Genomic DNA, 23636 nt, shown 5'->3' on the forward strand with positions numbered 1-23636 from the left:
CCTTGCGGAGCAGGCTCCAGACATGCAGGCTCAGCTGCCATGGCTCACGGGCCCAGCCACTCCGCGGCGTGTGGGATCTCCCGGACCGGGGCACGATCCCATGTCCCCTGCATCGGCAGGCGGACTTTCAACCACTGTGCCACCATGGAAGCCCTCTGCTTAATATTTTTTATCCTAGCAATTCCCAATAATCCTGGAACTCTTTACTGGTGTAACACTTATTATCCTGTAAAATGAGTGTTCTAATGAATACACTTTGGAAAACACAAATCTAGCTTTTCTCAACATTATCCATGGTTCCAGCCAGGCTGTTAAATGAATACTGTGAAGTGAATTCCTAGTAAATTTAATTTTAGCATTAGAACAGTGATATTATATTACATTGTATTATGTTATTATAAATGAAGAATATTGTTGAGGACACAGTCCATTATAGTGTTGTTTTATCTTAATCCATGGGAATAATTCTCTCTTAGGTCTCAGTATTCCAGTAAAAGCTCCTATGTGAACTTTTATGAAAACTTCACAAATATCTTATAATACAGCAGTCCCCAACCTTTCTGGCACCAGGGACTGGTTTCGTGGAAGACAATTTTTCCATGGACCGGGGGGAGGAGGGGAAGGGATGGTTTTGGTATGATTCAAGCACATTATATTTATTGTGCATTTTGTTTCTATTATCATTACATTGTAATATATAATGAAATAATTATACAACTCACCATAATGCAGAATCAGTGGAAGCCCTGAGCTTGTTTTCCTGCAAATAGATGGTCCCATCGGGGGGTGATGGGAGACAGTGACACCGGAAGTGTGTTGCTTCTGTCCAGTCTACTCTGTAATCTCGTTTTGGTTGCTGTCACTGCAGAAAACCCTGCTTCACAAAGACAGGATGTTGGAAATGGAAGCAGGCTTTTCAGTGCTTTTGCGGCAATCTCAGGATATTCCGCCTTGACTTTAATCCAGAACGTATGGAGATTTGAAGTTGTCTCAAACATACTTTTAAGGCCACCGTCATCTTCAGTCTGAAGCAGTTGATCCTCTTCTAGCACGGACAAAATTGATTCACCTGGCTTATTCACAAATGGGTCACAGATCCATTCCTTCTCAATTCAGGGGTCTTTTCTGGTTGGGAAGTAATGCTCAAACTCTTTTGATCATCTTGAGATAGGTGATCATGCACCAGCTGGGAAAAAGAAGGCCCTGGCTCAGTCTCTTTCAAAATTTCTGCTAATGTTTGAAACATGACAAAAACCCCAATGTTCACTCATCACCCTCATAATTCCAGTTTGGCTTTGAATGTAGCCACTTTATCTGCCGAATTGAACACAGTTGTCATTCTCCCCTAAAGTGACAGATTGAGTTCGTTGACCAGGTTGAATATGTCACACAAGTAAGCAAATTTTGCAATCCATTCTGTGTCACTGATATGTGCGGCCAGTGGTGGCTTTTTCTAAAAGAAATCTCTGGAGCGGCTCTCGTAACTCAGAAACTCTGGTCAGTGATCTACGTTTAGAAAGCCATCTCACTTCTGTGTATAAGAGAAGACCTGTGTGCTCTGTGTCCATCTCCTCACAGAGCCACACAAACAGATGTGAGTTAAGAGCATGTACTTTAATGTGGCTGATAATTTTAATCACATCCTGCAAAACGTTTTTAAATTCAGGTGACATTTTTCAGCTAGCCAGCATTTCTCTATGGATGACACAGTGTGTAGACTCACATTCAGAAGCGACCTCCTCGACCAGAGTAGTGAAACCAGAAAGCCATTCAGTCACGGCAGCTGCGCTGTCTGCATATCCCGACACAAAATGACCAATTCAGTTTTCCTGATACGTAATCATTCAAAGACTTGAATAGTTCTACGGCTGTGGTGTTGATTGGCAAAAAAATTGCACATAACATACACTCATGCACATCCTCCTGAAAAATATATCACACAAAAGCGAGCATTGTTGCCTTGCTGTCAACATCGGTAGACTCGTCAACCTGGATTGCATACCACGGTGACTCATTAATTCTCTCTGACAATTGTACCTCAATATCCTCTGCTAATTCATCTAGTTATGGTATTAGCTGAAAGGGGAACATGTATCACCTTCTGAATTGCAGCCTCTCCTAAAAGTTCACTACAAACGTCCTTATCAGTAGGCAGGATCAACTCTTCACCAATAGTAAAGGGCTTCTTAGCTTTAGCAATGCGGTTAGCCACTAAGAATGATGCTCTCAATGCAGACACATTTGATGAAGTGGTGGCCTTCAATAATTGCTTCTGTTCTTCATGTTCACTATTTTTTCTTTTGAAAAACTCCAAAGACTTGTCTTTTAATGCAGGGTGCTTGGTCTCCCTGTGGTGAAGCAGTTTTGGTTTCATGGCTTCACTGGCTAGCTGGTCGCCACACATTATACAAAGCAGACTTGCAGAATGTGAATCACTTGTGGCAGTGAACCTATAATTTAAGTAGGACTCTTGGTATTTTCTTTTAAATGCAACTTTCTTTTCGTTGGCAGTATTAGAGTCTTCTGCTGTCTGATCATTGGGTCTCTCCCCCTTTTCAAAGAAGCTCTCCAGCAACGTTTGTTTTTTACTCATTTTGGCTAGGTTTAGCTTGTGGGCTTACCAAAACTGTGACGGAGACAAGTGTGCAGCGCGGGAAAGAGGCGCAGATGGAAGTAGTAGACAAAATAATAGGCGGGCCATGCACGGACTAAAATAAGTGTAGGATTCTGACTTAAAGCCTGCCATTAGATGCAGCTGTACAACTGAAGTACATCAAACTCACTTGCCACTATAATGCCTGCCACCAGATACAGCTTAATTGTCACTTGCCACTCACTGATAGGGTTTTGATATGAGTCTGCAAGCAATTGATTTATTATGGTCTTTGTGCCATCAAACTTCTCTGCTAATGATAATCTGTATTTGCAGCCACTCCCCAGTGCTAGCATTGCTGCCTTAGCTCCACCTCAGATCATTAGACATTAGATTCTCATAAGGAACGCGCAACCCAGATCCCTCGTGTGTGCAGTTCATAATAGGGTTTGCACTCCTGTGAGAATCTAATGCTGCTGCTGATCTGACAGGACGCAGAGCTCAGGCAGTAATGCAAGCAATGGGGAGCAGCTGTAAATACAGATGAAGCTTCTCTCGCTGGCCTGCTGCTCACCTCCTGCTGTACGGCCCAGTTCCTAACAGGCCACAGACGACTATCAGTCTGTGACCCGGGAGTTGGGGACCCCTGTTGTAATAGATTATGTTTTCCTCTTTTCATTAACCATAGAAGGCCCATAGCTAACATTCAGTAAAATTTTAACAACTGCACAGGAATAAATATTATGCATACTTATACACTTATGCATGACTTCATCATATTTCTGTCCTATTTTTCATTCTCCCTGACCATTTCATATTTTATTCTTCAATGCTATTGGACTTTGTAATTTTCCTCAATTGCTTTTGGGCCATGTAAGCCAAGGCTGAAACAAAGTATGGAATAAATAGATGAATTATCCTATTAGTTAAAAACTTGAAGGGCAAAGAATACTACAAAGGATATAATATTACTTGGATCAGCATAATAACAAGGATAAGGTGAAGTTCTCAAGTCAAAATTAAGAGTTTCCAGGTCTGTTTATTTTTTACTTTTTTTGCTGTACGCGGGCCTCTCACTGTTGTGGCCTCTCCTGTTGCAGAGCACAGGTTCTGGACGCGCAGGCTCAGCGGCCATGGCTCACAGGCCCAGCCGCTCCGTGGTACGTGGGATCTTCCCAGACCGGGGCACGAACCCGTGTCCCCTGCATCGGCAGGCAGAGGTCAACCACTGCGCCACCAGGGAAGCCCCAGGTCTGTTTATTTTTTGTAACACTCAGTATCTCTCATTAGTCTGAAACTCTCCAAGGTAATAGCCACCCTAAAGGTACATACTCTGTTCTAGTCACCAAAAACTTTGTTTTCTGGGAATTTTGAAATAATCTTTAAATACCACATGTTAATCCAAAACACCCTTTCCTGCCAAAGACTTAAAGTTTTAAAATCATAATTACTATGCTAATATGATTCAGGTGCCTGCACTGAATATTAAGTAAGAAGGAGCTTACTTTTAGAAGTTCATTTCTGACTTGCAAATTACTTTAGTAATTTTCCTCTGTGGAGAAAATATCTAAATGCATAAATTTTAATAAAAGCCATGTCACACACATCTATCTAACCTCTCAACTTGGATCATTCTCTAGAATTCACTTCCAGATGATTTCAAAAAATTAAATATAAACTTGTGTAAGAGTTGTCTTTAATTTTACTTTTTTCCTCATTCCCTTATCTATACTAATATCAGTATAGCCAATTCTTTCTCAAATTCTTTATGCTATTCATGACCATCATCATCACTTTTCTGAATAATAAAACCTAAATATCTGGTCTTGTGTTTCTTCAGGCTTGCCCATATGCAATCTATTATAGACATAGCGTCCATACACACAAAATTAATTATAAAGCCCTGCTTTAGCTTTCCATTACTCTTAGGATAATTTCACTTCCTCTAGGCTAGATGCTTCCGTATGTACACTAACAACACTCCGTATTTCTCTGCTTTAGCCTAACTAGATTTCATATAATTCTTGTTTTAATTGTCTTTCTCCTATTAGACTGGAAAAATCCCATAAGGGCAGGGACTTCCTGTTTCCCCAGCATGTAGCCCAGTGTCTGGTACACACTCAATATATATGTTTGAAAAAATGAAATCAGCTCACTTATAATGTGTCTTATAAGGACTATCCATGCCAAGGATTTGGAATATAAAACATAACTGGGCAAAAATGCAAATGCAAGGTAATTGTGGAAGGGAACTCACTGAAGTAAGCTGAAAAAATCTATTTTGAAGAGTTTTAAATGATATTTCAAATGAAATATGCTTGCATGTAAGAAAGAAAAAGAGAGTAAATATATTTTATTTATACTTAAATTAGTTGATTAATTCATATATATCAATACATACAGAGGGAGTAATCCTATAGTAAATCAATAGTGATTTTCTTTCTTTAACATCTAAATATTTTCCTTTTATTTATTTATTTATTTTTAAACATCTTTATTTGAGTATAATTGCTTTACAATGGTATGTTAGTTTCTGCTTTATAACAAAGTGAATTAGCTATACATATACATATATCCCCATATCTCCTCCATCTTGTGTCTCCCTCCCACCCTCCCTATCCCACCTCTCTAGTTGGTCACAAAGCACTGAGCTAATCTCCCTGTCCTATGTGGCTGCTTCCCACTAGCTATCTATTTTACATTTGGTAGTGTATATATGTCCATGCCACTCTCTTTGCCCCAGCTTACCCTTCCCACTCCCTGTGTCCTCAAGTCCACTCTCTATGTCTGCATCTTTCTTCCTGTCCTGCCCCTAGGTTCTTCACAATCAATTTTTTTTTTAGAGTCTATATATATATAAGTGTTAGCATACGGTATTAGTTTTTCTTTTTCTGACTTACTTCAATCTGTATGACAGACTCTAGGTCCATCCACCTCACTACAAATAACTCAATTTCGTTTCTTTTTATGGCTGAGTAATATTCCACTGTATATATGTGCTACATCTTCTTTATGCATTCATCTGTCGATGGACACTTAGGTTGCTTCCATGTCCTGGCTATTGTAAATAGTGCTGCAATGAACATTGTGGTACATGACTCTTTTTGAATTATAGTTTTCTCAGGGTATATGCCCAGTAGTGGAATTGCTGGGTCGTATGGTAGTTCTATTTGTAGTTTTTTAAGGAACCTCTATACTGTTCTCCATAGTGGCTGTATCAATTTACATTCCCACCAACAGTGCAAGAGGGTTCCCTTTTCTCCACAGCCTCTCCAGCATTTATTGTTTGTAGGTTTTTTTGTTTGTTTGTTTGCTTTTTTGCAGGACGCGGGCCTCTCACTGTTGTGGCCTCTCCCGTTGCGGAGCACAGGCTCCGGACACGCAGGCTCAGTGGCCATGGCTCACGGGCCTAGCCGCTCCGCGGCACGTGGGATCTTCCCAGACCGGGTCATGAACCCGTGTCCCCTGCATCGGCAGGCGGACTCTCAACCACTGCACCACCAGGGAAGCCCCTGTTTGTAATTTTTTTGATGATGGCCATTCTGACTGGTGTGAGGTGATACCTCACTGTAGTTTTGATTTGCATTTCTCTAATGATTACTGACATTGAGCATCCTATCATGTGTTTGTTGGCCATCTGTATGTCTTCTTTGGAGAAATGTCTGTTTAGGTCTTCTGCCCATTTTTGGATTGGGTTGTTTGTTTTTTTGATATTGAGCTGCATGAGCTGCTTGTAAATTTTGGAGATTAATCCTTTGTCAATTGCTTCATTTGTAAATATTTTTCCCATTCTGAGGGTTGTCTTTTCATCTTGTTTATGTTTTCCTTTGCTGTGCAAAAGCATTTAAGTTTCATTAGGTTCCATTTGTTTATTTTTGTTTTTATTTCCATTTCTCTAAGAGGTAGGTCAAAAAGGACCTTGCGTGCTTCCCTGGTGGCGCAGTGGTTGAGAGTCCGCCTGCCGATGCAGGGGACATGGGTGCGTGCCCCGGTCCAGGAAGATCCCACATGCTGGGGAGCGGCTGGGCCCGTGAGCCATGGCCGCTGAGCCTGCGCGTCCAGAGCCTGTGTTCTGCAACGGGAGAGGCCATAACAGTGAGAGGCCTGCGTACCACAAAAAAAAAAGGACCTTGCTGTGATTTATGTCATAGAGTGTTCTGCCTGTGTTTTCCTGTAAGCGTTTTATAGTGTCTGGCCTTACATTTAGGTCTTTAATTCATTATGAGTTTATTTTTGTGAATGTTGTTTAGGAGTGTTCTAATTTCATTCTCTTACATGTACCTGTCCAGTTTTTCCAGCCCCACTTATTGAAGAGACCATCTTTTCTCCATCACATATTCTTGTCTCTTTATCAAAGATAAGGTAACCATATGTGCGTGGGTTTATCACTGGGCTTTCTATCCTGTTCCATTGATCTATATTTCTGTTTTTGTGCCAGTAACATACTGTCTTGATTACTGTAGCTTCAGTATAGTCTGAAGTCCAGGAGACTGATTCCTCCAGCCCCATTTTTTTCTCAAGTTTGCTTTGGCTATTCAGGGTCTTTCGTGTTTCCATACAAATTGTAAAATTTTTTGTTCTAGTTCTGTGAAAAATGCCAGTAGTAGTTTGATAGTGATTGCATTGAATCTGTGTATTGCTTTGGGTGGTAGAGTCATTTTCACAATGTTGATTCTTCCAATCCAAGAATATGGCATATCTCTCCATCTGTTTGTATCATCTTTAATTTCTTGCATCAGTGTATTATAGTTTTCTGCATACAGGTCTTTTGTCTCCTTAGGTAGGTTTATTCCTAGGTATTTTATTCTCCTTTCATCACTTTAAATATGTCCTGCCAGAACCTTGTGGCTTGCACAGTTTCTGCTGAAAGATCAGCTGTTAACCTTATGGGATTCCCTTGCATGTCATTTGTTGTTTTTCCCTTGCTGCTTTTAATATTTTTTCTTTGTATTTAATTTTTGATAGCTTGATTAATATTTGTCTTGGCATGTTTCTCCTTGTATTTATCCTGTATGGCACTCTCTGCACTCCCTGGACTTGATTGACTATTTCATTTCCCATATTAGGGAAGTTTTCAACTACAGTCTCTTCAAATATTTTCTCAGTCCCTTCCTTTTTCTCTTTTTCTTCTGGGACCCCTATAATTCGAATGTTGGTGCAATTAATGTTGTCCCAGAGGTCTCTGAGACTGTCCTCAATTCTTTTCATTCTTTTTTTCTTTATTCTGTTCTGCAGTAGTTATTACCACTATTTTATCTTCCAGGTCACTTATCCGTTCTTCTGCCTCAGTTTCTTGTATCTTCTCCATTCTATTTCGAAGATTTTGGATCATCTTTCCTATCCTTACTCTGAATTCTTTTTCAGGTAGACTATGTATTTCCTCTTCATTTGTTCGGTCTGGTGGGTTTTTACCTTGCTCCTTCATCTGCTGTATGCTTCTCTGTCTTCTCATTTTGCTTAACTTACTGTGTGTGGGGTCTCCTTTTAGCAGGCTGCAGGTTCGTAGTTTCCGTTGCTTTTGGTGTTGGCCTCCAGTGGCTAAGGTTGGTTCAGTGGGTTGTGTAGGCTTCCTGGTGGAGGGGACTGGTGTCTGTGTTCTGGTGGATGAGGCTGGATCTTGTCTTTCTGGTGGCAGGACTGCATCCAGTGGTGTGTTTTGGGGTGTCTGTGACCTTATTATGATTTTAGGCAGCCTCTCTGCTAATGGGTGGGGTTGTGTTCCTGTCTTGCTAGTTGTTTGGCATAGGATGTCCAGTACTGTAGCTTGCTGGTTGTTGAGTGCAGCTGGGTCTTAGCGTTGAGATGGAGATCTCTGGGAGAGTTCTCGCCATTTGATATTACATGGAACTGGAAGGTCTCTGTTGGACCCATGTCCTGAACTTGGCTCTCCCACCTTAGAGACACAAGCCTGACACCCAGCCAGTGCACCAAGACCCTGTCAGCCACAAGGCCAGCTTCCACTGTCACAAACTTTGGACAAATGTCTTTACTACTGCTCTCAGCAATCTTGTGAATATGCTATTATTCTCCCCATTTTCAGATGAGGAAATCAGAATTTGGCAAAGTTAACATAACTTGCCTAGCATCACATAGTCAGGTTTTAGTATGGCCAGGACCCAAATCCAAACCTAATTCTCAATAGTGATTTTTTTAAAAAGAAATTTTTAAAAAAGAAATCTTTTCACTATCCCCACCAAATATATCCCCTAAGTGATGTACTTGGTCACTGGCTTGATCAATAAAATATAAATGCAAAGAAGAAGATTTATCTTAACCTAGTAGATCAGAAAAATCATAGAAATTCTGGTTAAATGTAATAAGTTGGACAAATGCATGCATTTCTATTTCCTTTCCCAAACCTGACTAAAATGACAGTAAATTGTATTTACAAATGTATAATACCATAAGGACAAATAGAATCTGAAGAGAAATGACCTTGAATTTTCAGACAGTGGAAAGCTGATGGAGACTTGGTAACAAACTGAAAGGGATGCTGAAACCTGATTGCCTAAAGAGAGATATCCAACAAAAAGAAGGCTGATTCAACTGATGAACTACAAAATAGTTCAGACCTTGGGACTCCAAGGTGCTTTCAAAGATAGGAGTTAGGGGTAGTAATAAAAACAAGAGTATCAGTTCTAGACTCTTCCCTCCATATCACAAAACCAAAAATCCCTCCCTCCCCAACACATGCAAGAGAAGAGTGATTTATTCTCTCAAAGAAAATGAACTAGAAGGACTGTGAACTTAGGAACACCAGGCACAGCAGAGGCAAGAATAAGACACCATTCTAAAAACAAAGGAGTTAAATAAGTCTACAGTCTGAACAGTAGATGAGACCTTCATCCCTATTGTCCTTTCTTAGCTCCTAGAATGCTGTCTCCCAGATATACCTCTTACAAGAAGTCAGAGGATTATTCCCCAGAGAAACTTGCCCCAAAAAAAAAAAAAAAAAAAAGACATTGATACTAATAGTTGGCAGTTCTTCAAGAAAAGAGAAAAAGGAGAAGAGGAAGAAGAAAGATGAGGAGGAGGAGGAGAGAGAAGAAGAAAGGAAAAGGGAGGGAGGGAGGGAAGAAAGGAAGGAAGGAAGGAGAAAAAGTTTAGCCCCTGCTGCATACTTAGAGATTCCAATCAGTAACTTGCTCTCATATATAAATGAGCTTCTCATTAAAACCTCTATCAGAAAATAAAAACAAATAGAAACAATGGAGAGAAAATAGAGACAAGGCATAAAGAAGAATAATACCTCAGAAAACATAACTAATAGCTTCAGAAAGATGCCATAAAGAAGAGAATGTGATTTAGAAAAAAGAAAAATTAATCAGAGAACACAGGAGAACTCTTAGAAATTAAAAATTAATTTAGATCATCTGAAATTTAAAATTTTAATTAAGTTTAGAAGATATAGTTGAGGAAATTTCCCTGTAAGTAAAAGAAAAAGCCAAAACTGAAAAATATGTTAAAAAAAAATGAGAGAGAAAGAGAGAGAGTGTGTATGTCAATTCAGGTGATCTAATCTCAGGGGTGGTAGAAAGATGGAACAAAGAAAATGGAGTAGACTATAAAAGGATTCACTGAGTAGCCAGACAATGAGGTCAAAAAGATTCTCCCTAAGGCACATTCTAATACTATTTCAGAACCTTGGAGAAATGAAAGAGGAAAATAAGAGAAAATAAAGAGAGAAAAATAGGTCACATGGTAAGGGTCAGGAGCCACAACAGCAGTTGATCTTCCCATCAACAGTGGAGCAAAGCCCTCAAATTTCTGAGGAAAGAATTGGCAACCTATAATTCTACATCTGGACAAATTTTAATGTGAAAATAGGGTTAGATTAAAAACTGTTTAAGAAGTAAAAGGTTCAAATTTATTTCTCTGCATCTTTTCTCAGAAAGCTAAGAGAGGGTGTGCTCCAACAAAATAAAGCAATAAACCAAGAACTGTAAGGATGGCAGAGGATCCAACACAGGAAAGAGGTAATAGGAATTCCTAAGATAAGATGAAGGGAAGTCACAGGATGACAGCTGTGTAGCAGGAAGTCTAAATAATAGATTCCCTGACCCATTTGACTATAGTGACAGGAATTTTGTAGTTCTATGAAAGAATATGAGAAGAACTAGTGATTTGTACATAAAAAATTAAAACAAATCTAAAAGAGGGAGGGACAATTATTAACAAATCCAAGAAATATTTAAGAGCCATACAGGAGAGAAATGTAATATATTACTTGGCTCAGCTGTGAACACAATTTACCTAATCATAAAAAATGTAAAGACTAAGTATTAATCAAATAAAATATTATAACTCTACTGGGAGTATGAAAGTGGAGAAAGGACTATGAGAGCAGGCAGGGTCGTAAGAGCGCTAAATCTTCAACCTGTGTTTTACAAAGTAATAGGTAATATCTAAAACTGCTTAATCAAAAAGAAAAAAATAAGCAAACAATTTAAACACATGGAAGTACATACCAGAAAAGCAGCTGAAAGAGTCAAAAGTATTTGGGGGATTAAAATTGGGGTTGTGTTAGGTAAAGAGATGACCACCATTTTCCCTTTAAGCTTTACAGTCCTATTTGACATGTGAAGTTATTATACATGAATTACTTTATCAAAAATAAAAATTAGAAGGGAAAAAGAGCAAACAGTCTACACTTTCTTAAGCTCATTCATCCCTTAGTGACAGCAGGTCTTGTTTATAAACCACTGCAACCTCAGCTCTCCCCATGCCTACACTCTGGAAGGTTCCTTTAGTACTTAGGTTCTAAGGAAAATCTTTTGTCTCCTTTGGAGGCTAAATAACAAAAGAAAAACTGTTCTTATTCTTCCTGATGGGCTAAGTCATTATGAAATTAACATTTAAAAATCAAGCTTAGGGTTAAAGTTAAAAGTAGTAAAACAAGAACTCCTATAACTTTTGTTTATGTCAAACTACTTATACTTTATTTTTTATCCAATAACTTATCTAATTACAGATACCACATTAATTCCTGTTACTCCAAGTTTCATATATAAAAATCAGAAAAATTTTGATAAATTATAATGAGAATATTTCTTGAATCCAGAACCATGAAACAAGGCCACTGCATGAGAGCATGCATTTTGCACTCTGCTGAGGAGATGAGGGTAGGAGGTAGATTCAGTTGCTCACTAAGCCAGGATACCCAAGTTGCTCTGCCTGGAGCACAAGGTTCTTGTTTGTTATTAGCCTACCCAGAGAGGCCCTTTTTGCAAATGAATCAGTCAGGGGATGCACCTTATATGTAATTCACAAACAATGCAGTACATCCTAGTCGTGGCTCTGATTAACTGTCTTTCTAACAAAGGCTCTATTTTAATCTTTTGATCAATTTGCACTTGGACAAACTATAAGACTATGAGCAGTGGTCAAATCTGTGTGATCAAGACCTACATTTACAGATTGATGTCCCTGTCACAAATGTCTTGTTACGTACCAAGAACGTATTTCCACAGTGCCCACACACAACTCTGGTACCTTCTGGTTGGACTGGCAATGCAGGTTGAGCTGGCTGTTCTTCAGAAATAAGCATTACTGGGCCAAGGTTAATTATGCGTCTACTGTGAAAACAGAGAGCAAACAACTTCATTATCCTAAAAATGGACTGAGAGCGAAACCTACACTATAGGGCCAAAAACATGGAATATAGCATTGAAAATAGGTTATACTTGTTTTATAAATTAAGTGAATTAAATGTCAGCCTTTAGAGCCAAAATCACAGAAAACAGCAATAGTCAATATTTCAAAAGCAAAAAAGTTAGGTGGAATTGGACCTAATCAAATCACCTTGGGAACCATTTAACTACTGTTTCCAAGTTCTTATAAATTCAAATCTTATCATTCCTTATCTTATCTTACCCTATGTAGGAAAACAACTTGAGTAAAAGACTAAGTAACTTAAAATATTGTACATTAACAGATATATGTGTGCCATGAATGTACGAAAGTGCTGAGTCACAACCAAATTTCTCCGGGTAGGCTGGTACTCCTTAATGTCTGTTTGATTGGACAGAGTTGGACAGAAAGGACAATGGTAGGCTCCTTTCCTTTCCATTTCCCAGGTTACCATCAGATGGGGTTGCAAATGATTCACATAATGGTCAAAAAGACAGAAAACACAGAAACAAAACACAGTTAAGGTTTTGATATACTTCTATCTGTGCACTTCCATACACCATTTGGCAGATGCACATGACTACAGAATTTATTGCATAGCTTATACTCAGCAAAGACTAGTGTAATAACACAATTTAAAGTATACAATGATTACTAAAACACTTCCAACTTAAGATGAAATATGTCAAAGATAAACTAATTGGTTATTTTTAATAAAATATGAGTCACTGATTTATTAAAATCTATTAAGTAGTTATGTAACATCAAGAAAAATTTCATTGCTTATTCAAGAATGTTAGTTTACAAATAACTGTAACCAGAGGGGGATTCAAGATGGCGGAAGAGTAAGACATAGAGATCACCTTCCTCCCCACAAATACATCAGAAATACATCTACATGTGGAACAACCCCTATAGAACACCTACTGAATGCTGGCAGAAGACCTCAGACCTCTGAAAACGCAAGAAACTCTCCACGTACCTGGGTAGGGCAAAAGAAAAAAGAAAAAGCAGAGACAAAAGAATAGGGACAGGACCTGCACCAGTGGGAGGGAGCTGTAAAGGAGGAAAGGTTTCCACACACTAGGAAGACTCTTTGGGGGCAGAGACTGCGGGTGGTGGAGGGGGGAAGCTTCAGAACCACAGAGGAGAGCACAGCAACAGGGGTGTGGAGGGCAAAGTGGAGAGATTCCCACACAGAGGACCAGTGCCGACCAGCACTCACCAGCCTGAGACGCTTGTCTGCTCACCCGCCGGGGCACGTGGGGGCTGGGAGCTGAGGCTCCAGCTTCAGTCAGATCCCAGGGAGATGACAGGGGTTGGCTGCGTAAATACAGCCTGAAGGGGGCTAGTGTGTCACGGCTAGCCAGGAGGGATTCTGGGAAAAGGTCTGGAGCTACCAAAGAGGCAAGAGACGTTTTCTTGCCTCTTTGTTTTGTGGTGCGTGAGGAGAGGGGATTAAGAGCAATGCTTAAAGGAGCTCCAGAGATGGGCACGAGCTGCGGCTATCAGCGCAGACCCCAGAGAGGGGCATGAGATGCTAAGGCTGCTGCTGCTACTGCCACCAAGAAGCCTGTGTACAAGCACAGGTCACTCCACACCTCGCCTGCCATGAGTCTGTGCAGCCCGCCACTGCCAGGGTCCTGTGATTCAGGGACAACTTCCCCTGGAGAACACACGGCATGCCTCAGGCTATTGCAACGTCATGCCGGCCTCTGCCGCCACAGGCTCACCCCGCATTCTGTACCCCTCCCTCCCTCGGCATGAGTGAGCCAGAGCCCCCGAATCAGCGGCTCCTTTAACCCCGTCCTGTCTGAGTGAAGAATAGATGCCCTCAGGTGACCTACACTCAGAAGCGGGGCCAAATCCAAAGCTGAACACCAGAAGCTGTGCGAACAAAGAAGAGAAAGGGAAATCTCTCCCAGCAGCCTCAGGAGCAGCAGATTAAATCTCGACAGTAAACTTGATGTACCCTGCATCTGTGGAATACCTGAATAGACAATGAATCACAACAAATTGAGGAGGTGGACATTGGGAGAAACGATATATATATATTTTTTTCTGTTTTTCACTTCTTGTGAGTGTGTATGTGTATGCTTCTGTGTGTGATTTTGTCTGTATAGCTCTGCTTTTACCATAAGTCCTAGGATTCTGTCTGACCATTTTTCTTTCTTTTCTTTTTTTAGTATAGTTTTTAGCGCTTGTTATCATTGGTGGATTTGTTTTTGGGTTGGGTTGCTCTCTTCCTTCTTTATTTTTTATTACATTTTAAGTTTTTTAACTATTTTATTTCATTTTATTTGACCTCTTTCTTTCTTTCTTTCTCCTCCCTCCCTCCCTCCCTCCCTCTCTCTCTCTCTCTCTTTCTTTCTTTCTTTCTTTCTGCATTTTATTCTCAGCTGTGTGGATAATAGGCTCTTGGTGCTCTGGCCAGGCATCAGGGCTGTGCCTCTGAGGTGGGAGAGCCAAGTTCAGGACATGGTTCCACCAGAGACCACACAGCTCCAAGTAATATCAAACCAGGAAAATCTCCCAGAGGTCTCCATCTCAATGACAAGACCCAGCTCCAATCAACGACCAGCAAGCTACAGTGCTGGACACCCTATGCCAAACAACTAGCAAGACAGGAACACAACCCACCCATCAGCAGAGAGGCTACCTAAAATCATAATAAGTTCACAGACACCCCAAAACACACCACCAGACATGGACCTGCCCACCAGAAAGACAGGATACAGCATCATCCACCAGCACACAGGCACCAGTCCCCTCCATCAGGAAGCCTACGCAACCCACTGAACCAACCTTACCCACTGTAGGCCAAAACGAAAAGCAACAGGAACTACGAACCTGCAGCCTGCAAACAGGAGACCCCAAACACAGTTAGTTAAGCAAAATGAGAAGACAGAGAAACACACAGCAGATGAAGGAACAAGGTACAATCCCAGCAGACCTAACAAATGAAGAGGAAATAGGCAGTTTACCTGAAAAAGAATTCCAATTAATGATAGTAAAGATGATCCAAAATCCTGGAAATAGGATGGAGAAAATACATGAAACATTTACCAAGGACCTAGAAGAACTAAAGACTAAAAAAACAATGATGAACAACACAATAAATGAAATTTAAAATTCTCTAGAAGGGATCAATAGCAGAATAATTGAGGCAGAAGAATGGATAAGTGACCTGGAAGATAAAATAGTGGAAATAACTAATGCAGAGCAGAATAAAGAAAAAACAAGGAATAGAATTGAGGACAGTTTCAGAGACATAGGGGACAACATTAAATGCACCAACATTCGAATTATAGGGGTACCAGAAGAAGAAGAGAAAAAGAAAGGGACTGAGAAAATATTGGAAGAGATTATAGTTGAAAACTTCCCTAATATGGGAAAGGAAATAGTTAATGAAGCACAGAGAATCCCATACACGATAAATCCAAGGAGAAAGACGCCAGGACACATATTAGTCAAACAATCAAAAATTAAATACAAGAAAAAAGATTAAAAGCAGCAAAGGAAAAACAACATATAACATACAAGGGAATCCCCATAAGGTTAACAGCTGATCTTTCAGAAGAAACTCTGCAAGCCAGAAGAGAGTGGCAGGACATATTTAAAGTGATGAAAGGGAAAAATGTACAACTACGATTACTCTACCCAGCAAGGATCTCACTCAGATCTGACAGAGAAATTAAAAGCTTTACAGACAAGCAAAAGCTAACAGAATTCAGCACCACCAAACGAGCTTTACAACAAATGATAAAGGAACTGCTCTAGGCAGGAAGAGAAGGAAAAGACCCACAATAATAAACTCAAAACAGTTAAGAAAATGGTAATAGGAAAATACATGTCGATAATTACCTTAAATGTAAATGTATTAAATGTTCCCACCAAGAGACATAGACTGGATGAATAGATAAAAAAACAAGACCAATATATATGCTGTCTACAAGATACCCAATTCAGACTTAAGGACACATACAGACTGAAAGCGAGGGGATGGAAAAAGATATTCCATGCAAATGGAAATCAAAACAAAGCTGGAGGGCTTCCCTGGTGGCGCAGTGGTTGAGAGTCTGCCTGCCGATGCAGGGCACACAGGTTCGTGCCCCGGTCCGGGAAGATCCCACATGCCACGGAGCGGCTGGGCCTGTGAGCCATGGCTGCTAAGCCTGCGCATCTGGAGCCTGTGCTCCCCAACAGGAGAGGCCACAGCAATGAGAGGCCGCGTACCGCAAAAAAAAACAAAAAAGAAAACAACAAAGGTGGAGTAGCAATTCTCATATCAGACAAAATACACTTTAAAATAAAGACTATTACAAGAAACAAAGAAGAACACTACATAATGATCAATGGATCAATCCAAGAATAAGATATAACAATTGTAAATATTTATGCACCAACACAGGAGCACTTCAATACATAAGGCAAAGGCTAACAGCCAAAGAAGGGGAAATCGACAGTAACACAATATAGTAGAGGACTTTTAACACCACACTTTCACCATCGGACAGATCATCCAAAATCAAAATAAATAAGGAAACACAAACTTTAAAGGACACATTAAACAAGATGGACTTAATTGATACTTTTAGGACATTCCCTCCAAAAACAACAGAATACACTTCCTTCTCATGTGCTCATGGAACATTCTCCAGTATAGATCATATCTTGGGTCACAAATCAAGCCTTGGTAAATTTAAGAAAATTGAAATCGTATCAAGTTTCTTTTCTGAAAACAATGCTATGAGACTAGATATCAATTACAGGAAAAAAATCTGTAAAAAATACAAACACATGGAGGCTAAACAATACACTACTTCATAACCAAGAGATCACTGAAGGAAAAAAAGAGGAAATCAAAAATACCTAGAAAGAAATGACAAAGAAAATATGACAAGCCAAAACCTATGGGATGGATTAAAAGCAGATCTAAGAGGGAAGTTTATAGCAATGCAATCCTACCTTAAGAAACAAGAAACATCTCAAATAAACAACCTAACCTTACACCTGGAACAATTAGAGAAAGAAGAACAAAAACACCCAAAAGTTAGCAGAAGGAAAGAAATCATAAAGATCAGACCAGAAATAAATGAAAAAGAAATGAAGGAAATGATAGCAAAGATCAATAAAACTAATAGCTGGTTCTTTGACAAGATAAACAAAATTGATAAACCATTAGCCAGACTCATCAAGAAAAAAAGGGAGAATATTCAAACCAACAAAACTAGAAATCAAAAAGGAGAAGTAACAACTGACACAGTAGAAGTACAAAGGATCATGAGAGATTACTACAAGCAACTGTATGCCAATAAAATGGACAACCTGGAAGAAATGGACAAATTCTTAGAAATGCACAACCTTCTGAGGCTGAACCAGGAAGAAATAGAAAATATGAACAGACCAATCACAAGCACTGAATTAAAACTGTGATTAAAAATCTTCCAATAAACAAAAGCCCAGGACCAGATGACTTCACAGGTGAATTCTATCAAAGATTTAGAGAACAGTTAACAACTGCCTTTATCAAACTCTTCCAAAATATAGCAGAGGGAGGAACACTCCCAAACTCATTCTATGAGGCCACCATCATCCTGACAGCGAAACCAAAGATGTCACAAAGAAAGGAAACTACAGGCCAATATCACTGATGAACACAGATGCAAAAATTGTCAACAAAATACTAACAAACAGAATCCAGCAATACATTAAAAGGATCATGCACCATGATGAAGTAGGGTTTATGCCAGGAATTCAAGGATTCTTCAATATATGCAAATCAATCAATGTGATATACCATATTAACAAATTGAAAGATAAAAACCATATGATCATTTCAATAGATAGAGAGAAAGCTTTTGACAAAATTCAACACCCATTTATGATAAAAACCCTCCAGAAAGTAGGCATAGAGGGAACTTACCTCAATATAATAAAGGCCATATATGACAAACCCACAGCCAACATTGTCCTCAATGGTGAAAAACTGAAACCATTTCCATAAGGTCAGGAACAAGACAAGGTTGCCCACTCTCACCTTTATTATTCAACATAGATTTGGAAGTTTTAGCCATAGCAATCAGAGAAGAAAAAGAAATAAAAGGAATCCAAAAGAAGAAATAAAGCTGTCACTGTTTGCAGAGGACATGATACTCTAAATAGAGAATCCTAAAGATGCTACCAGAAAACTACTAGAGCTAATCAATTAATTTGGTAAAGTATCAGGATACAAAATTAATGCACAGAAATCTCTTGCATTCCTATACACTAATGATGAAAAACCTGAACGTGAAATTAAGAAAACACTCCTATTTACCACTGCAACAAAAAGAAAAAACTATCTAGGAATAAACCTACCTAAGGAGACAAAAGGCCTGTATGCAGAAAATTATATGACAGTGATCAAAGAAATTAAAGATGATACAAATAGATGGAGAGATATATCATGTTCTTGGATTGGAATAATCAACATTGTGAAAATGACTATACTACCCAAAGCAATCTACAGATTCAATGCAATCCCTATCAAACTACCACTGGCATTTTTCACAGAACTGGAAGAAAATATTTCACAATTAGTATGGAAACACAAAAGACCCTGAATAGCCAAAGCAATCTTGAGAAAAAAAATGGAGCTGGAGGAATCAGGCTCCCTGACTTCAGACTATACTACAAAGCTACAGTAATCAAGACAGTATGGTACTGGCAGAAAAACAAGAATATAGATCAATGGAATAGGATAGAAAGCCCAGAGATAAACCCATGCACATATGGTCACCTTATCTTTGATAAAGGAGGCAAGAATATACAATGGAGAAAAGACAGCCTCTTCAATAAGTGGTGCTGGGAATACTGGACAGCTACATGTAAAAGAATGAAATTAGAACACTCCCTAACACCATACACAAAAATAAACTCAAAATGGATTAAAGACCTAAATGTAAGGCCAGAAACTATCAAACTCTTAGAGGAAAATACAGGCAGAACACTCTATGACATAAATCACAGCAAGATCCTTTTTGATCCACCTCCTAGAGAAATGGAAATAAAAACAAAAATAAACAAATGGGGCCTAATGAAACTTAAAAGCTTTTGCACAGCAAAGGAAACAATAAACAAGACCAAAAGACAGCACTCAGAATGGGAGAAAATATTTTCAAATGAAGCAACTGACAAAGGATTAATCTCCAAAATTTTAGAGCAGCTCATGCAGCTCAATATCAAAAAAACAAAGAACCCAATCCAAAACTGGGCAGAAGACCTAAGCAGACATTTCTCCAAGGAAGACATACAGATTGCCAACAAACACATGAAAGAATGCTCAACATCATTAATCATTAGAGAAACACAAATGAAAACTACAATGAGATATCATCTCACACCAGTCAGAATGGCCATCATCAAAAAATCTCCAAAGAATAAATGCTGGAGTGGGTGTGGAGAAAAGGGAACCCTCTTGCACTGTTGGTGGGAATGTAAATTGATAGAGCCACTATGGAGAACAGTATGGAGGTTCCTTAAAAAACTAAAAATAGAACTACCATACGACCCAGCAATCCCCCTACTGGACATATATCCTGAGTAAACCATAATTTAAAAAGAGACATGTACCACAATATACATTGCAGCTCTATTTACAATAGCCAGGACATGGAAGCAACCTAAGTGTCCATCAACAGATGAATGGGTAAAGAAGATGTGGCACATACATACAATGGAATATTACTCAGCCGTAAAAAGAAACAAAATTGAGTTATTTGTAGTGAGGTGGTTGGACCTAGAGTCTGTCATACAGAGTGAAGTAAGTCAGAGAAAAACAAATACTGTATGTTAACACATATATATGGAATCTAAAATATATATATATATATATATATATATGGTCATGAAGAACCTAGGGGCAAGATGGGAATAGACGCAGATCTACTAGAGAATGGACTTGAGGACACCTGGAGGGTGAAGGGTAAGCTGGAACAAAGTGAGAGAGTGGCATGGACATATATACACTACCAGATGTAAAATAGATAGCAAGTGGGAAGCAGCCGTGTAGCACAGGGAGATCAGCTCGGTGCTTTGTGACCACCTAGAGGGGTGGGATAGGGAGGGTGGGAGGGAGGCAGATGCAAGAGGAAAGAGATATGGGGATATATGTATATGTATAGCTGATTCACTTTGTTATAAAGCAGAAACTAACACACCATTGTAAAGCAATTATACTCCAATAAAGATGTTTAAAAAAAAAAACGAAAGAGAAAAGATAAATGGGCAGAAACAGAGTAATTAAAATACGAAAAAATCTGAGTGCAATGCATATAGCGAAAGTAAATTTTCTTTGTGAAGCTTTTGTTTCAAATATATGAGTGTGTGTATGTATGTATGTAGATGAACATATATGAATTTTGGGTTGTAAAATAAAATGTATTTTACACTTGGCATAGCAGCCAAAAGTTTAAAAAATGTGAAAATCACTGATTTGAACTATTTATTTTCTCTCTCAGAGCTTCAGATTTGTCATCTATAAGCTGGAAATAAAAATAACAGCAAATTTTTTTAAAAAAAGCAAATAGGGCTTCCCTGGTGGCGCAGTGGTTGAGAGTCCGCCTGCCGATGCAGGGGACACGGGTTCGTGCCCCGGTCCGGGAAGATCCCACGTGCCGCGGAGCGGCTGGGCCCGTGAGCTATGGCCGCTGAGCCTGCGCGTCCAGAGCCTGTGCTCCGCAACGGGAGAGGCCACAACAGTGAGAGGCCCGCGTGTCGCAAAAAAAAAAAAAAAGCAAATAACTGTAACCATTAATTTCAAACTAAGCAGTATTATTCCTTTAACAAAGAAAAAAATGTTGTAGGTCATATAATTTCTTTGAGGAGAAAGACTGTTTAGAACAAACCTGCCACATAATGAATCTTTAATAAGTACCGGCTGAATGAACAAATGAATTAATGAATGAATCTTCATGTCTTACCAGTTGGGTCTTGGGCATCCTATTCGCCGTGATGTGTCCTTACAAATGAGGAGACAATTACAAGGGCATCTAACATACTTCTTCCCTGTTGGGGGGTTTTTGATTGGCTATATAAGAGAAGAAAATATAAACACAGCAAATTAACCAAAGTACAAATTGCCAAAACTTGTTTGTATATAAAATGGAAATGATTCTTAAAATCTAAGGCTCCCCATAGTGCTACCAAAGTACACATTAAGGAAAAGTGCATCATAAGTGATTTTTAAAATTTTATTGAAGTATAGTGATTTACAATGCCATGTTAATTTCTGCTGTACAGCAAAATGTCTTGGTTATACATATACATATTCTTTTCCATTATGGTTTATCACAGGATATTCAATATAGTTCCCTGTGCTATAAAATAGGACCTTGTTTTTTATCCATCCTATATATAATAGTTTGCATCTGCTAGTCCCAACCTCCCAATCCTTCCCTCCCCAATCCCTCTGCCCCTTGGCAGCCACAAATCTGTTCTCTATGTCTGTGAGTCTGTTTCTGTTTCATAGATAGTATCATATTTTAGATTCCACATATAAGTGATATCATATGGTATTTGTCTTTCTCTTTCTGACTTACTTCACTTAGTATGATAATCTCTAGTTGCATTCATATTGCTACAAATGGCATTATTTCATTCTTTTCAATAGCTGAGTAATATTCCATTGTATATATATATATATATATATATATATATATATACATATATATAACATCTTCCTTATCCTTTCATCTGTCAATGGACACTTAGGTTGTTTCCATGTCTTGGCTATTGTAAATAGTGCTGCTATGAACATAGAGGTGCATGTACCTTTTCAAACTGAAGTCTTGTCTGGGTATATGCCCAAGAGTAGGATTGCTGGATCATATGGCAACTCTGTTTTTAGTTTTTTGGGGAACCTCCATACTGTTTTCCATAGTGGCTGCACCAATTTATATTCCCACCAACAGTGTAGGAGGGTTCCTTTTCCTCCACACTCTCTAGCATTTATTATTTGTAGACTTTTTAATGATGGCCATCCTGACCAGTGTGAGGTGGTACCTCATTGTAGTTTAGATTTGCATTTCTCTAATAATAAATGATGAATCATAGGTGATTTTAAATAGCTCAAATGTTGGTAAACACTCTATAAAATTTGGGGAACTGTAGAGATTTAATTAGAAGGGCATATTTCAAAATTAGTTTGTATTGGCCTGGAGTTGTTTTCCATTTAAAGTTCACAAGACAAGGTCATTTATCTGCCCGGCCAGAGACAAACATTCACTGAGGGTTCTTGTACATGTCTGAGAAAAGCAAGCTCAAAAAGAATAGTAGGGAAACAAAATTAATCTGCCTCCATGGCTCAGAGGGTGTGGGGACCACCCCACTAGGCAGCAGGGCAGGAGCAGAATTTTATGGCATCTTTTAGCTTAAAAAACACTTATTATAGCTCCTAATGCTAGCATTTCCTTTTTTCTTTAACTTTACAGTAAATTTAAAAGTTAGAATAAATAACACCAAAGAAAACACTCCTCTCATTACTAGGACTTAAGCTTGTTAAAGCAAATAAGCTCTGATGCACTGAGAGGAATAGAACACCACTCCTGTGGCATGCTTGCCAAAATGTATAACCTGAATTTAATCACAAGATAACATCAGACAAACCCAAATGAGGAACATTCTACAAAATATCTTACCTGTACTCTTCAAAACTGTCAAGGCAATAGAAGACAAAGACTAATTTTAAGATTAAGGGAGATTAAAGAAACATGATAATCAAATGCAATATGTAATTCTAAATTGACTCCTGGACCAGATTCGTTTTTTAATGGAACAATTGGGCAAACATGAATTAAGTCAAAAGATTAAATACCAGTATTGTATCAATGTTAATTTCCTGAATTTGATAACTGTACTGTGATTATATAAGTGAATGTCCTTTTTTTTTCAGGAAAATTTACACTAAATTTTAGTAAATTTACACTAAAATGTTTAGGGGTAGAAGAGCACCATGTCCACAATTACCTTAAAAGGTTTTGAAAAAAAATTTTATTTATTTAGAGAGAGAAAGCTACTTTGGCAAAGTGTCAATGTTTGTGGAATGTGGGTGAGCGGCCCACATGGGAATTCTCTATACTATGTACTACTATTTTTCTAACTTTCTGTAAGTCTGCAACATATTTTTTTTTAAGATTTAAGAATTTTAAGTAAATAACCTTGGTAGAAATATATTTGAGTTAGCAATAAGCCATCTGCAATTTATTAAACTATTTTATAGATAGAATCTGACAATCTAAAATTCACAAACATCCAGAATGTTTTCCTATATAATCTAAAGTATCAAGAACCAGAATTTGTCTTAATTCCTCTGTATACATATTTTACCATTAAGTAAATGTGTGTCGGGCAAATGACAAGATTTATTTTTATA

General features: G+C 38.7%; 1 protein-coding gene across 1 annotated transcript in view; it reads right to left on the minus strand.

Annotated features, from left to right (window-relative positions):
• PIP4P2 (phosphatidylinositol-4,5-bisphosphate 4-phosphatase 2) overlaps positions 1-23636 on the minus strand; it is a 78428-nt gene that overhangs the window by 26506 nt on the left and 28286 nt on the right. Inside the window, exons 3-4 of the mRNA XM_007457338.1 lie at positions 21187-21293; positions 12045-12168 (exon numbers count right to left, since the gene is read on the minus strand). Of these exons, the coding sequence (XP_007457400.1) occupies positions 12045-12168; positions 21187-21293 (231 nt within the window). The remainder of the gene's footprint in view (positions 1-12044; positions 12169-21186; positions 21294-23636) is intronic.

The sequence above is a fragment of the Lipotes vexillifer genome, unplaced genomic scaffold, assembly GCF_000442215.2.
Source record: "Lipotes vexillifer unplaced genomic scaffold, Lipotes_vexillifer_v1.1 scaffold174, whole genome shotgun sequence".
Lineage (NCBI taxonomy): Eukaryota > Metazoa > Chordata > Mammalia > Artiodactyla > Lipotidae > Lipotes > Lipotes vexillifer.